Source organism: Taudactylus pleione, unplaced genomic scaffold (assembly GCF_031769625.1).
Source record: "Taudactylus pleione unplaced genomic scaffold, aTauple2 ptg000378l, whole genome shotgun sequence".
Taxonomy (NCBI): domain Eukaryota; kingdom Metazoa; phylum Chordata; class Amphibia; order Anura; family Myobatrachidae; genus Taudactylus; species Taudactylus pleione.
In genome coordinates this window covers 5,837,553-5,850,472 of record NW_028284779.1, presented here as the reverse complement: position 1 = coordinate 5,850,472, position 12,920 = coordinate 5,837,553, and the positions used below count along the sequence as shown (strand labels likewise).

The following is a 12,920-nucleotide window of genomic DNA, read 5'->3' as shown; positions in this document are numbered from 1 at the left end:
GGGAGGCTCCCGGCCAAATCGGGAGGGTAGGCAAGTCTGCATGTGTCTAATATGCTACTGCATGGGCCTTATACAGAGCCACCCCCAATGCTGATGTTCACATAGCTGAGTGATTTTCTTTGCTACTGTGCGTGCCCAAAAATCACTAAAAACTCCAGAGTGTATACGAAAATGCGCTGTTATGATTGAGACGCACGGTAACCATTTCAGAAATGTGTTGGGCATGTTTCGGTGGCGTTTTATCCTTAGATGGCGTTAGCTGTGGGAGCCAAGCTCTGATATGCTTCACATTCCGGAGCTTGGTAAATATGACAGCTTTGTTTCTATAGGGGTTGCGGCTGCTGTCAGAAATGGAGGAATAGAAGCAGATATAAGGGATATCTGCTGCGACCCCTCCATAGAACATCTGGGGATACATAATATTTGCGATTATCCCCCAAAAATGGGTGTTTTCAGGGTACATGCCACATATGTTGAATGATAAGTAGACCCCATAATCCTACTTTGGTTTCCCTGATTTTCCGCCTTTCCCATGGCTGTCAGCACGTCACACTGGCTGGAGGGGAAGAGGACAATGGTGTGACTGTAGTATTATTGGGCCTGATTCGGACGCGGCAGCATTGGAGCGATGTGTCGGAGTCGCACCTGCGCATGTGTCTGGATTTTGTCTGTACAGAGTAGCGTACAAGTATAGCCGCACGGAAGTAGAATGTGTGGGACTTTCCTGGGCTGTGACTGGGAAGTAACAGGGCGGTGCTTAGACAGACACATGGAGATGTTCCATCTTGCCAGCATGTTGCTGATAGTGTTTGCGTTCAAAGACACAGAGCTGTTCACATAGGAGGCCACATAATCTGTACCTGCCATAGGGCTGGTGCAAGTTTTGATGGTGCATCTAAGGACACAGCAAACTGTATTTCACCATCTACTAAGTTGCAGACGCGACAAAAGGCACAAAGACAGCCGCGTCTGCACCACACACACACACACACACACACACACAGAAACATCATAAATGAGAACATGTTATAGTAGTTTGATGGATAATATAACGGTCTTACGTGATGTCAGCATTGGGGTCCAAACCAAACGCTTCAGGGGTGTCGAGTACAGGCAGAGACTGGACATAATCCAAGTACTGCTCTATAGTCTTACACTGAGGAATCTTATGTCCGGTATGGAAGCAGAATGCGGGATCAGATATCTTCTCACTGAACCACATCTAGAACAATATAATATAGATGGATATAAAGCCAGCAACTGAAAATAAATGTAAGTTCAAAACACATCTATGTACAGTGCTAGATCTGGGTAATGTCAGCACTAAACTGATATTACCGACAGCAAGGTAGCCTGGAGCTAAGGCCTTTATTAGATATGTATATTCCATATGTGGAAGACGCATACATTGTAATAATGCAATATATGGCTGGATGTTAATGCATGCACCCAGGCCTCCTTCTTAGCAACATGTAACCTATTTCATGATAAATCACATCTTCCTTGCAATCGGATTACAGATTACAGTGTGCTGAAAACAGCAGCATCTACAATGGAGAGTAATAATTTCCTAAGAAGAGTAGAGCTGCAGCGTAAATCCAGTATTTTCTCCTTTTGTGCAGTCAGGGACTATTTTTGCACAGTTACCAGTTTGCACGGCTGCTTGCAGGTCGGTACTGCAAGATGGGACCAGCTGCCTACATAGCTGCAAAATACTCATTTTTGAGACTATATATATATTTTAGACACACAGGGGATAATTCAGAGGTGTATGCAGGGAGGCTATTGGGCACAAGTGGCCAATGGTGCATCCAAGGCATTAGAATAAAGATGTCCACCTCTGAATCACCCCCACGACATACAGTATATATGTTGGCCCTAAAGGAGCTATTTATAAATATATAAAGCAGTTATGTACTGATAGACAATGTATGGGAAAGCAGGTGTCCGTGTTGTCGCTGAGTGGATCATTTAGTGAAAGACATTTGTCGCCAGTTACTTATTAGTAGCAGCGGTACTTGTGTTCTACTGAGTACCATAGACTAGAATAAGACTTGCGTACTCTGACACAGCAGGTAAGGAGCCGTCTGTCATGGGTATCAGTGACACGACCTCCATACATCACTTCTCCCATCATATACCTCACAGTGCTCCAGGACACCCCCTAAACACACAGAAATATGAGACGTTACATTTGTACTGTATGGAAAGAACATTTAAAGCACATATATCCTAACAGATTCTATTCATATTTCTCAAAAAAATAAATTATGCTCTAAAATGATTACAGATATTCAATTTAACATATTTCATTTGAGTGAAGCACAGTTCAGCAGAGGTAGTTTGTTAGCCCAAATCTGAAAAGTCCAACTAGTCCCCTACCAGGTCCCAAACGGTATGAGACAGCATGGCATAATAAGACAGGACACCAGAGGGCAGTATACTGTAATGTATCATAGAACCTATTTATTAAAGTTACACTATGGGCCAGTTCCGAGTCGCACGCAATGCTGATATTCCCACAAATGGTTAATGTTTTTCAACTGCGCATGCCTCTAAGTAGCTAAGAAGTGGCACAGCGCATGGGTCCCATGATGTGTACACACAGAGAGGCGCAGTAGCAATAAAAATTAACGGTCTCAGAAATGTGTGGGAAATGTACTGGGCATTCCTGGGCTAGTGACTGGGAGGTGGCCATTGAACTGCACAGAGATGGACTGTCTGATGGGTGCACTATGACGTTGTCGCAGAACTGGTTGCAAACTCAGGTGCTTTATCACTGGCATGCACAAGCGGGCGTCTCTCTCGCACACTTGTACACCAAGGAAAGTCACTAAAGTGGTAGCAGTAGACTTTAAATGAAGGTCACAGTGAGAAAGGCACGGTCACCGCCAATAACACCAGCATTTGTTAGCAATGGGCTGTTCACCCTATTATAGATCTCCCCCAGAGAGCAGTATACAGGTATATTATTAGTACAGGGTATAGGGGGGTAGCATACACAATGCCACAAGGCAGTACATGACAGCATAGGAAATAACAGAAAATTATTGCTGTTACAGAGTCCACAATAGGCAGCACATGCCAGCAAGAGCAGAAAGAACAGCACAGGACATTTCACAAAGCAATGTACAGTATATAGTAGAGTAAGACATCTCACTGCCGGACATAGTATCATACAGCTGTTTAGATCACCACAGGGCAGTATAGGGTATCACAGAGCAGTACTGTAAATAGCAGAGTAAGATATCTCACTGCCGGACATGGTATCATACATCTGTATAGGTCACCACAGGGCAGTATAGGGTATCACAGAGCAGTACTGTATATAGCAGAGTAAGACATCTCACTGCCGGACATAGTATCATACAGCTGTTTAGATCACCACAGGGCAGTATAGGGTATCACAGAGCAGTACTGTATATAGTAGAGTAAGACATCTCACTGCCGGACATGGTCACCACAGGGCAGTATAGGGTATCACAGAGCAGTACTGTATATAGCAGAGTAAGATATTTCACTGCTGGACATTGTATCATACAGCTGTATAGATGGATTCGGTATGATATCCTGGCTGCCGCATGGTCGGGAGTTCGAATCCCAGCAGCGGAAGCCCGACAAAACAGCAGAGCCCGTCAGCAGAAGCCCGACAGCGCTGGATATCCCGATCGTGGTAAGGTAAGTATGCACTAACCTAACCTAACCCCCCTAACCCTAACCCTCCTTAGGGGTGCCTAACCCTAACCTCCCCCCTGTGCCTAACCCTAATCCCCCCTATAAGTGCCTAACCCTAACCCCCCCTTCCCTGCTGCCTAAACCTAAGTCCCCCAGGGGTGCCTAACCCTAACCCTCCCTCCCCCTAGCCTAACCCTAACTCTCCCGGGGGGGGAGCCTAACCCTAAGTCCCCCCGTGTGCCCTAAACCTAACCCTCCCCCCCGCGTGGCTGTCCGCTCACGGCGCCCGGCATCCGCTCGATTGGGATGCCGGGCGCCGGTCTCCCGGCGTCAGGGAAATCAGCAGCGTCTAGATATAGACGCCGGTCATTTATCCCACGGCGGGATAAAGCAGTCGGGAAGCCGTCTGGTGGGATTCCGGCAGCCGTCTTCCCAATTGTATACCGTATAGATCACCACAGGGCGGTATAGGGTATCATAGAGCAGTACTGTATATAGTAGAGTAAGACGAGTATAGGGTATCACAGGACAGTAAATAGCAGCACAGGGTATACTGTATGTTTGGTATAGAACCATTTGTGGTCACATAGATGCATGACATAATACATAGTAATTAGATTTATGGTTTTAAGTATTTGTTATACATGGTAATAGTAATAGATTCACCTTTTTGATATCACACTCATCCACGTGATTTAGAATGAACTGGACACTTGATTTGAAGTCTGCAGAGTTGAATTCATATGGAATATTCCAGCCAAGAGGACAAAATTTGCGTCGCTCCTATCAAACACATTTACTATTATACTTAACAACATCACTTTAGTCAAATAAAAAGACGGCATTGGGTTTTATATACACACAGTACAATATATGTCCTAGCTTTAGTGCCCAAGCAAGTCCGTGACCAAACGTCATTAGAATGAAATTGAAAGGGGATTTTCTATGTGGATATCTCAGTAACGTTTAAAGTAATATTCTGGCAGCTCTTATGAATAGAAGTCTCGGACACTATCTCCTCCCCCAGCAGCCTATCCCTAACCTCCCCTCTTGCAGCCTAACCCAAACATCCCCCCCTGCAGTTTAACTCTTACCACCCTTCCGTAGCTTAACCGGAACCTCCCCCTGCAGTTTAACCCTAACCTCCTCCAGTAGCCTAACCCTAACCTCCCCTCCTGCAGCCTAACCCTAACCACCCCTCCTGCAGCCTAACCCTAACCTCCCCTCCTGCAGCCTAACCCTAACCTCCCCTCCCACAGCTTTACCCTAACCTGCCCCAGCAGTTTGACCCTAAACCTCACCCAGCAGCCCAACCCTAACCATGCCCAGCAGCCTATCCCTAACTTCCCCTTCCACAACCTATCCCAAACATCCCCCCAGTTTAAACCTTATCTCCCCCCCAAAGTTTAAGCCTAACCTCCCCTAGCAGCCCAAAACACCTGCAAGCAGCCTAACCCTATCCCCCCGCAGCCAAACTCTAACCTCCCGCAAGCAGCCTAACCGTAACCCCCCCCCCCCGTAGCCTAATCCTAACCTCCCCCAGCAGCCTAAGGATTAGGTTTAGAGACTCCTGGGGGGGACTCAGGGTTAGGTACCCCCTCCCCCCACGAGGGTTGGGGTTAGGCTAGGGCAGGGATGGGGAACCTCAGGCTCGGGGCCATATAAGGCCACCGGAATTATTTGGGCTGGCCCTCAGATCTTTTTTCTGCTAGCCTCGTCTGGCTAGCAGGGTGCCCAGAATGGCACCCTGCAGCCAGAATCTATGCAGTGCTGCCACCAGGAGCGTCCTTAGGATCCTTTTGACGGTACACCACTGCCCTTACACCTCCCCGGAGCATCCTTAGGATGCTCTGGGTATTGCTGTAATCAATGGTGATTTTGGACCCACCCCCTGTGACATCACATTGAGGGACCACGGCCTGCACCGTGCCCACGAATGATGTTATATATAACAAAATGGCCCTCGACAGAAAAAAGGTTCCCCACCCCTGGGCTAGGGGACCGGGGGGTTAGGGCCAGACACCACCGGGAGGAGTTCAGGGTTAGACACATCCCCCCGGGAGGGTTAGGTTTAGGGTGTGGGGAGGGGGGGTTATGTTTAGGCACCCCTAAGGGAGGGTTGGGGGGGGAGAGAGGAGGGTTAGGGTACTTTCTTACCTTAGTCGGGATCTTCATCTGCCAGCCTTCCAGTGTCGGGATTTCATCCGCCAGGGCTTAGGTCCGGCGGTAATGCATACCGATACCATTAAAAAGCACTGGTCCAAGTACATATCCTTGGGGTATACCACTTGTAACATTTCCCTCCTGAGACTGCACACTCCATTTATTACAGCTCTTTGTTTCCTCTTCTACATTCAGGTTCTTATCCATTTACCCGTCTTAGAATCAAATCCCAAGTCTTCAGGCTAATTTATCAGTCTGCGATGTGGGACCGTGTCAAAAGCCTAACTAAAGTCTAGATAAGCTACATCTACGGCCCCTTTTTGATCTATTGCTTTAGTCACCCAGTCTAAAAAGTCAATAAGATTTGTTTGGCATGATCTGCCCCTAGTAAACCCATGATGTTTGGGATCCTGTAAATTGTTGGATTTGAGATGTTCCACAACTCTTTCTTTTAATAGTGTTTCCATTATTTTCCCTACTACTGAGTAAGGCTTACTGGTCTCACTTTTGTGAAATGCGACTACATTTGCTCTGGAATTACTCCTGTAGCTAGAGACTGGTTGCTTAATTATTTTAATGGTGTTACCAGCACCTCTTTAAGCTCTTATAGTATCCTTGGAGGTATCCCATCTGGCCCCATTGATTTATCCACTTTCAGTTTTGTCAGCTCTGTTAATATACCTGTAATGTAAATATCTAAACAAACAGAAGTGCAAACCTGTCCACCACCACATAACTGAACCTAAGGATGACAGGCATCACCATTTACTTCCCTTTACTACGTTACTAGATTTTTTTCTGAATTTCTCAATAACAAACTTAAACTTAGGGGTGGCGTGAAAAAAATGCTGATACTCTAGGGCGCCGCGATTCAAAAAAGTTTGGGAACCACTGCCCTAATGTCAACATTCTGAGAATAATGGAATGTTGTCATTTTATCAAAGCTGACATCATAATTGTCAACATTGTTATTGTCAACCTGACTACATCCCAATCTTAAATCAGTGAAGACAAAAGGTATTCTCATCCATTACATAAGGCTGGCTTTGGGCTGAACAGCTCGTGCTGAGTGTGTATAAGAGTTTACCTAAGCCAGGGCTCCTCACATGTTTGACCATCTGGAGCTCGGTAGGGCTCAGTGTGGACCTTTTGTGTGTTTACTGGAGACAGGAGACTTTTGAGAGAAGTGTCAGCCACGGCAGAGAGACCCTAACTGCTACACTGGTCATTTTAAAGATAAGAATTCTCTCCTCATGAATAGCGGTACCAAAACGAGTGTTTGTATTGAATGATAGAAAGGGTGCACTTTATCTTTATTTAATATAGTATATTGCAATATTTTGTATACAGTATAAGGTGTATATTTACTAAAGTGCGGATTTTTAGAAATGGAGTTGTTGCCCATAGCAACCAATCAGACTCTCGCTATTATCTTCTAGAAGGTGCCAGATAAATGTTAAGTAGAATCAGATTGGTTGCTATGGGCAACAATTCCACTTATAAAAACCCGCACTTTAGTAAATATACCCCTAAGTATTATTTTGTAATTGTGTTCATCATTTCAGTATGGTGGATGTGATGGTCACTAAAGGGCTTAGTTACTGTTTTTTATGGTGGTACTCAGGGGTACGCAGTACTGGCACCTTTTTGTTTCCAAATTTAAATTCTTATAACTAGTTCCATAAACAGGAAGAAACCAGTTAAATAATTTCAGAAATGAATAAAATAAGCATATGCTCACTTATCCAGAGTGTGGGAGGTGCTATAAATCTGTTATCAACTGCAGGAGAGTAATGACACCTGTAATGACACCAGAAAATAAGCGCTGGACCTACAGTATTTATCACAATTTGGCAATAAGGAGTATTTTTGTTGCCACTAATCACGGCAATACAAAGTCTCTTGTCACCGCAATTTATGTAAAAATTTGAGAATTTAGATTTTTATTACCACTTTTAAAAAGTCAGAAATAGATTAAAAAAAAAAAAAAAAATTTTAAAATCTTTAAATATGTGAAAAAATGCTTATACTGCATTTGTTTAAAATGATTTTCTACTGTTTTTGCCATCCTGAGATGAAATATTGCAGTGGTACAAAGATATCAATGGTGAAAGTAACACAAAGTACCTGGTGATGACATGTAATGTGAGCTGGGACATGTTTCTCTCTGAGCTCTGTAGAACCAGGGAGTTTTAATAATATGGCAGATCCCAATGTTGTGCTTGTCCGCCACATAAAACCATTATGTCATGTGGAGAGATTCTAACCTGGACAGTAGAGTGCAGAAAAGCCACAGTGTACAGCAGAGGTCTCCACATAGGGTGGTAGCTGGCATCCAGCAGATCCTGGCTAATTCCAGCAAACGTCTTCTTCAAGCAAGCCCGCATGTCCTGGGGGGTCTCATCGGTAAATTTGACAGATATCTGTTAAGAAACAAGCAATTTAATATATTTTTTTATTAAAATACATAATGAATTACATTTGTCAAGGAATAATTGTTTCATGATGTTTACTTTTCTTTCTGGAATTGAAAGAATATCACAATTTAGATACTTGTCAAGCTGTGAAAATATGTATCAGAAAGAAAACATTTTGGGGTAAGTCTATTTATTTGCATAGAATACACATCTTCTTACTGCACACAAGCAGGGGAAACGTACAGTGTATATCAGTCTGCAGCTTTTATTCACAACCTGCACTAATATCTCATTATACCTGGAGAGGTAGAATAGGAGAGGGAAGCTTCGGCCGAGTATAGCAGGGGTGTCTTCACATACAGCAATTGTGACTAAAGTAGACCTGGCGGCACACACGTCATTTAGGAGGTGTATTCTTGTGGTAGATGGTCAGTACAGATGCAATGATGATCAAGGCCGTTTTATGATTTTTCTGGTGGATATTTAGTAATAAGGACCAGAGCCGTATTAAGGGGGGGGGGGCTGGAGATGAGAAGAATCAGTTCCCGAGCCGCCAGATAGGCAAAGATAGATCCATGGGGGGTGGACGCGCGCACAGCCACACGTGATGTCATACAGTGGCCAGGAGAGGGGTTTCTGAGTGGTACCGCTCCTCTTCCTGGAACTCTAGGAGGCGGACCCTACTCGATATGCCCTGTTCCCTGCATGGACTCTGGGGTGTCACGTCTGGTGAGGAGAAGTGACAGGGTGCCTCTGCATTCTCCTGGCTGCCTGTAGACAGTGTTTGGGATTCTACACTGTGCTGTGGTGTCCACAATCCGCAGTTACTGTAGGGAAGTGAGGAGCAGGAATGGGGGCAGCGCCAATGGGAGGAGAGGGAGAGCCTGGTCGGAAGGAGCATGCATTGTTCAGTAATCAGCTCAGCCCAGAGGCAGTAAAAAAGGAGTCTACTTTATGATACAAGATAAAAAATAAGTTATCCACTGCAGAAATCTGGGTCTGTGATGTATTGGAGGGAGTGGAGGAGTATTAGCTTGTGGACAAGAACAAAGCAGCTTCTGCAACAATTGTATAGTTATGAATTATGTGGCAGCAGTACAGCTGTAAGTCCAGTGCTGCCACTATAAGAGGTACCAATAAGAAGCACTGGGGAAGGGAGTTGCAGATGGTCCTAATCAGGTCAGTGTGTGATGTATCTATCCAGCTATTGTACTACAGATACAGAGGCCGCTGGCACTACAGGTGGGATGTAGTTAGCAGACAGGCGGCCGAGCTGCCGCCGGCCTAAATCCCGACCGGGAAAGCCCCACATGGGACTTTAGATAGGCGTCGAAATACCGACGCCTGTGTTAATCCTGAGGAGAGGATGCAGGGGCTGATGGGCTAGGTGCCGTGTAGCATCTTGAATGAGATCCTCTGAAGCTAAGCCTGCTACACAGGACTTGTGGGGGCCCCAAGAGTGGGAGCAGCAGGCTGCTTGTTATTCTTACAAAACACACACTCAAGGTGCCGAGTATAACCAATATCCCTCAAATACAATATAATAAAATCTCCGTAGATACTGTATGCGGGCTGCAGCTCCCTACTGTGAGGTGCTAATCCTCACCAACATGAACGCTGGTAAAAAAACGAAATATATAAGAACGCTGACACCAGATAATAACCAGTTTATTTAATCATGTGGGTACACATAAAAAAATAAGACCCCACATAGAAAGTGACATATGCCTATAATAAGAAAACATATAAGATAAAGAATATGCGCTTACATCTTACTTTAAAAGGATAATTTAGCCAGAACATGCAATTTGCATTACTCAATATAATATAATTTTCTCAGTTATACATTTCAATACTGCATAGTACTAAGAATTAAAACTAATATATATATATACAATAATAATTTCCAAGCATTTCATATTGCAATCTTATACTGCTTTATCAAGTGTCTTCTTTAGTTCAAATGACCCACAATAGGGCATCAAATAGATACATATATGGCAATATTAACCCCTTAGGATTGATCTATTATATTATTTTTTTATCATAATAAAAACTGATATATAATATAAAGAGAAATCTACTCCCAAAATTAAAAAATAGGGTTTCTCATCAGATCAGTTTTATCAAGGATTTTGGTGGTCACTATCTTGGTATCAGAGATGGTTCTAGAGAATGAGAGGGGGAGGGAGAAAATAGATTTAAATATTTTACATTTTATATAGGGGACGTGAGGAAGAAGGGAGAGAGAACAGGAACGACGCGGGGGGACCATGCTGCATAAAAGGACTAATAGGACTAGAGGCTGTACATAACCAGGGACACTGAGTAGATATACTCATGGGAGAGGCCAGTGACATGGTGAACCTCCAGGGACCAGGAGCAGATCACCATGTGACAGGACACCTGACCCAACCAGAGAATCCGCACATGCCAAGAACGCTGCACCACGGGCCTACACACAGACGTCAGTGTGGGAGACGAGAGGAAGGTGCAAGCATCGGCCGGGATACCAATCCACATCACGCTCTGTTGGAGCTAGACGGTGACCAGAAACAAACAGATAAAGTGCTGCTTTATACAGCAGTGTTGGGAATTGATATATTTAAACAGGGCCTCAATCTAACTCGGACATGTTACTAATCCAGTGTGATGTTAATGAATGGAGATTGAGAGGACTATATTACTAATTAGCTGTGCACGGCAATAACTAATGTCACTAACCATATATACGCTGCTGGATTGTGGATTAGACCCTTGAGTTACTTCTGATTGGGAAACAGGAAGTTGTTCTTATTCATTACTCAGACAGAGCAAGGATACTATTAATGTGCCTTTAACAGCCACAGTTTTTTTCTGATAAACTCTATTTCGTTCCTATGTCGGGACATTCTTATTAACACTCACTAATCAAGACACTACTAATAATAAAACTTTCATAAAATGACTGCTGAGAATATTTATAAGTGACCAAAAGACACAGCTATTTATACCTATCAGTGGGTGTATTTCATCATCTTTTGTGTCTATTGAGAATTACCAACAATTGGTCTGTGTATATTGTACGTATTGTGATATATAGTATCTGCTCTTTTATTATTTACAGCTGGTTCCGTTTTTAAGTCATTTTTTTATTTTTATTCTTTATCTTATATGTTTTTCTTATTATAGGCATATGTCACTTTCTATGTGGGGGGTCTTATTTTTTCTGTGTACCCACATGATTAAATAAACTGTGGTTATTATCTGGGGTCAGAGCTCCTATATATTTTGTTTTTCTACCTGTTTGATATTCTTGTCTTTGCTAGACATAGCTGCAAGGATAATGTAGCACACAATCTGGCACAGTGCAGTGGGCAACCCAGATATATGTACAATATGGCACAGTTTAGTGCGCAACACAGATATACAGTATGTGATAGCCCTCACAAATATAGGTAGATGTGAGGTACAATGAACCCTCTATAGCTCAGTATGCCAGGGTTATAATGAAGAAAAGGAAAGGTATAAGCTGACAGTTGAGACAAGAAACAGATAGCAGCGCTAGCACAAGTCACATACAATGCAGAGCATACAATATAACTGCAGTGGGCACTAAATTCAACTACACAGACCACAGTGGCTGATAGGAAATAGCGCTGTATACCCTGGCTCCTGGGAGAGGTATACAGGGAGACCGGACCCAGCGTTCCCGGAGACCTGATGCAGAAAATAGCTACCGCGAGTCTCTGAGGGGGTGGAGGGTGATGGAGGAGCAGCTCAGGGGCGGCAAGACCGCAGTGGAATGGTGCCCAGAGCTGGGGGAGGGGCTGCAGGGAGAGTGCCTTCTCCCCTGTCGAAACCAAATAATTGGATATGATCGCTTGTAATTTTTATCTGACGATTCTGTGTCAGCGCAACTGCGATATGCAAAAATATATTGGTATTGCTATAAGGTTTGATCAGAGCCTGGAAAAACAGGTCTTTGTGTCTGTGGGTGTTTGTAGAAACTTCGCAATCTAATACAATTTGCCTGTAACAAAATTAATAAAAAATGTACAGAAACCAGTATGCTCAAAGTAAGCAATCTACATGTAAAATGAAGGGTTATTGTCAAGAACCTGCAAGTCATTGGCAATTGTGTGCCTCTTTGTTCAGTACTAGTCTGGTCCAAAGGAACTGGCATTTAGACTGTGAATAGGTAGAGGAAAACCATTGAATTAGAAAATTAGAATGTGGCACCTTCAAGCAGCCGTGGCTCTCTCTTCCCCCCCTGTTTAGAAATAAGAAGTGGACTCCCATTTACACCTCGCACTGTAGTTTTAAAATATGTCAGAAATGGATGAAATATATGAATTCATCACAAAATACACGTAATTACATAAACGCGCAAACATAGACACATATTTACATATAATCATAAATAAACACACATTGATAATTGTATATATTCATTTAAGTGCACGTGGACGCGCGTGACCTTAGTGAGGTATATACACCTTCACGAACATTTCCTTAGTTTAATATGCAGATGCACATTAGCGACCACAAACATATATATATTTACACTCATAAAAGGTGCCTGCACATTATAGTTTATCTTAAAGATATTGGTTATGATATGAAATGCATGTATTTGATATTAAAGGTATAGAAAACTGTTATACATGTCATGTTTAGTATCAA

At 43.5% G+C, this 12,920-nt stretch overlaps 1 protein-coding gene across 1 annotated transcript in view; it reads right to left on the bottom strand.

Moving 5' to 3' along the window:
• Window positions 1–12,920, bottom strand: part of DNAH8 (dynein axonemal heavy chain 8) — a 521,770-nt gene that overhangs the window by 11,705 nt on the left and 497,145 nt on the right. Inside the window, exons 84-87 of the mRNA XM_088445337.1 lie at window positions 8,106–8,261; window positions 4,342–4,458; window positions 2,063–2,164; window positions 1,062–1,222 (exon numbers count right to left, since the gene is read on the bottom strand). Coding sequence (XP_088301463.1) covers window positions 1,062–1,222; window positions 2,063–2,164; window positions 4,342–4,458; window positions 8,106–8,261 — 536 coding nt within the window. The remainder of the gene's footprint in view (window positions 1–1,061; window positions 1,223–2,062; window positions 2,165–4,341; window positions 4,459–8,105; window positions 8,262–12,920) is intronic.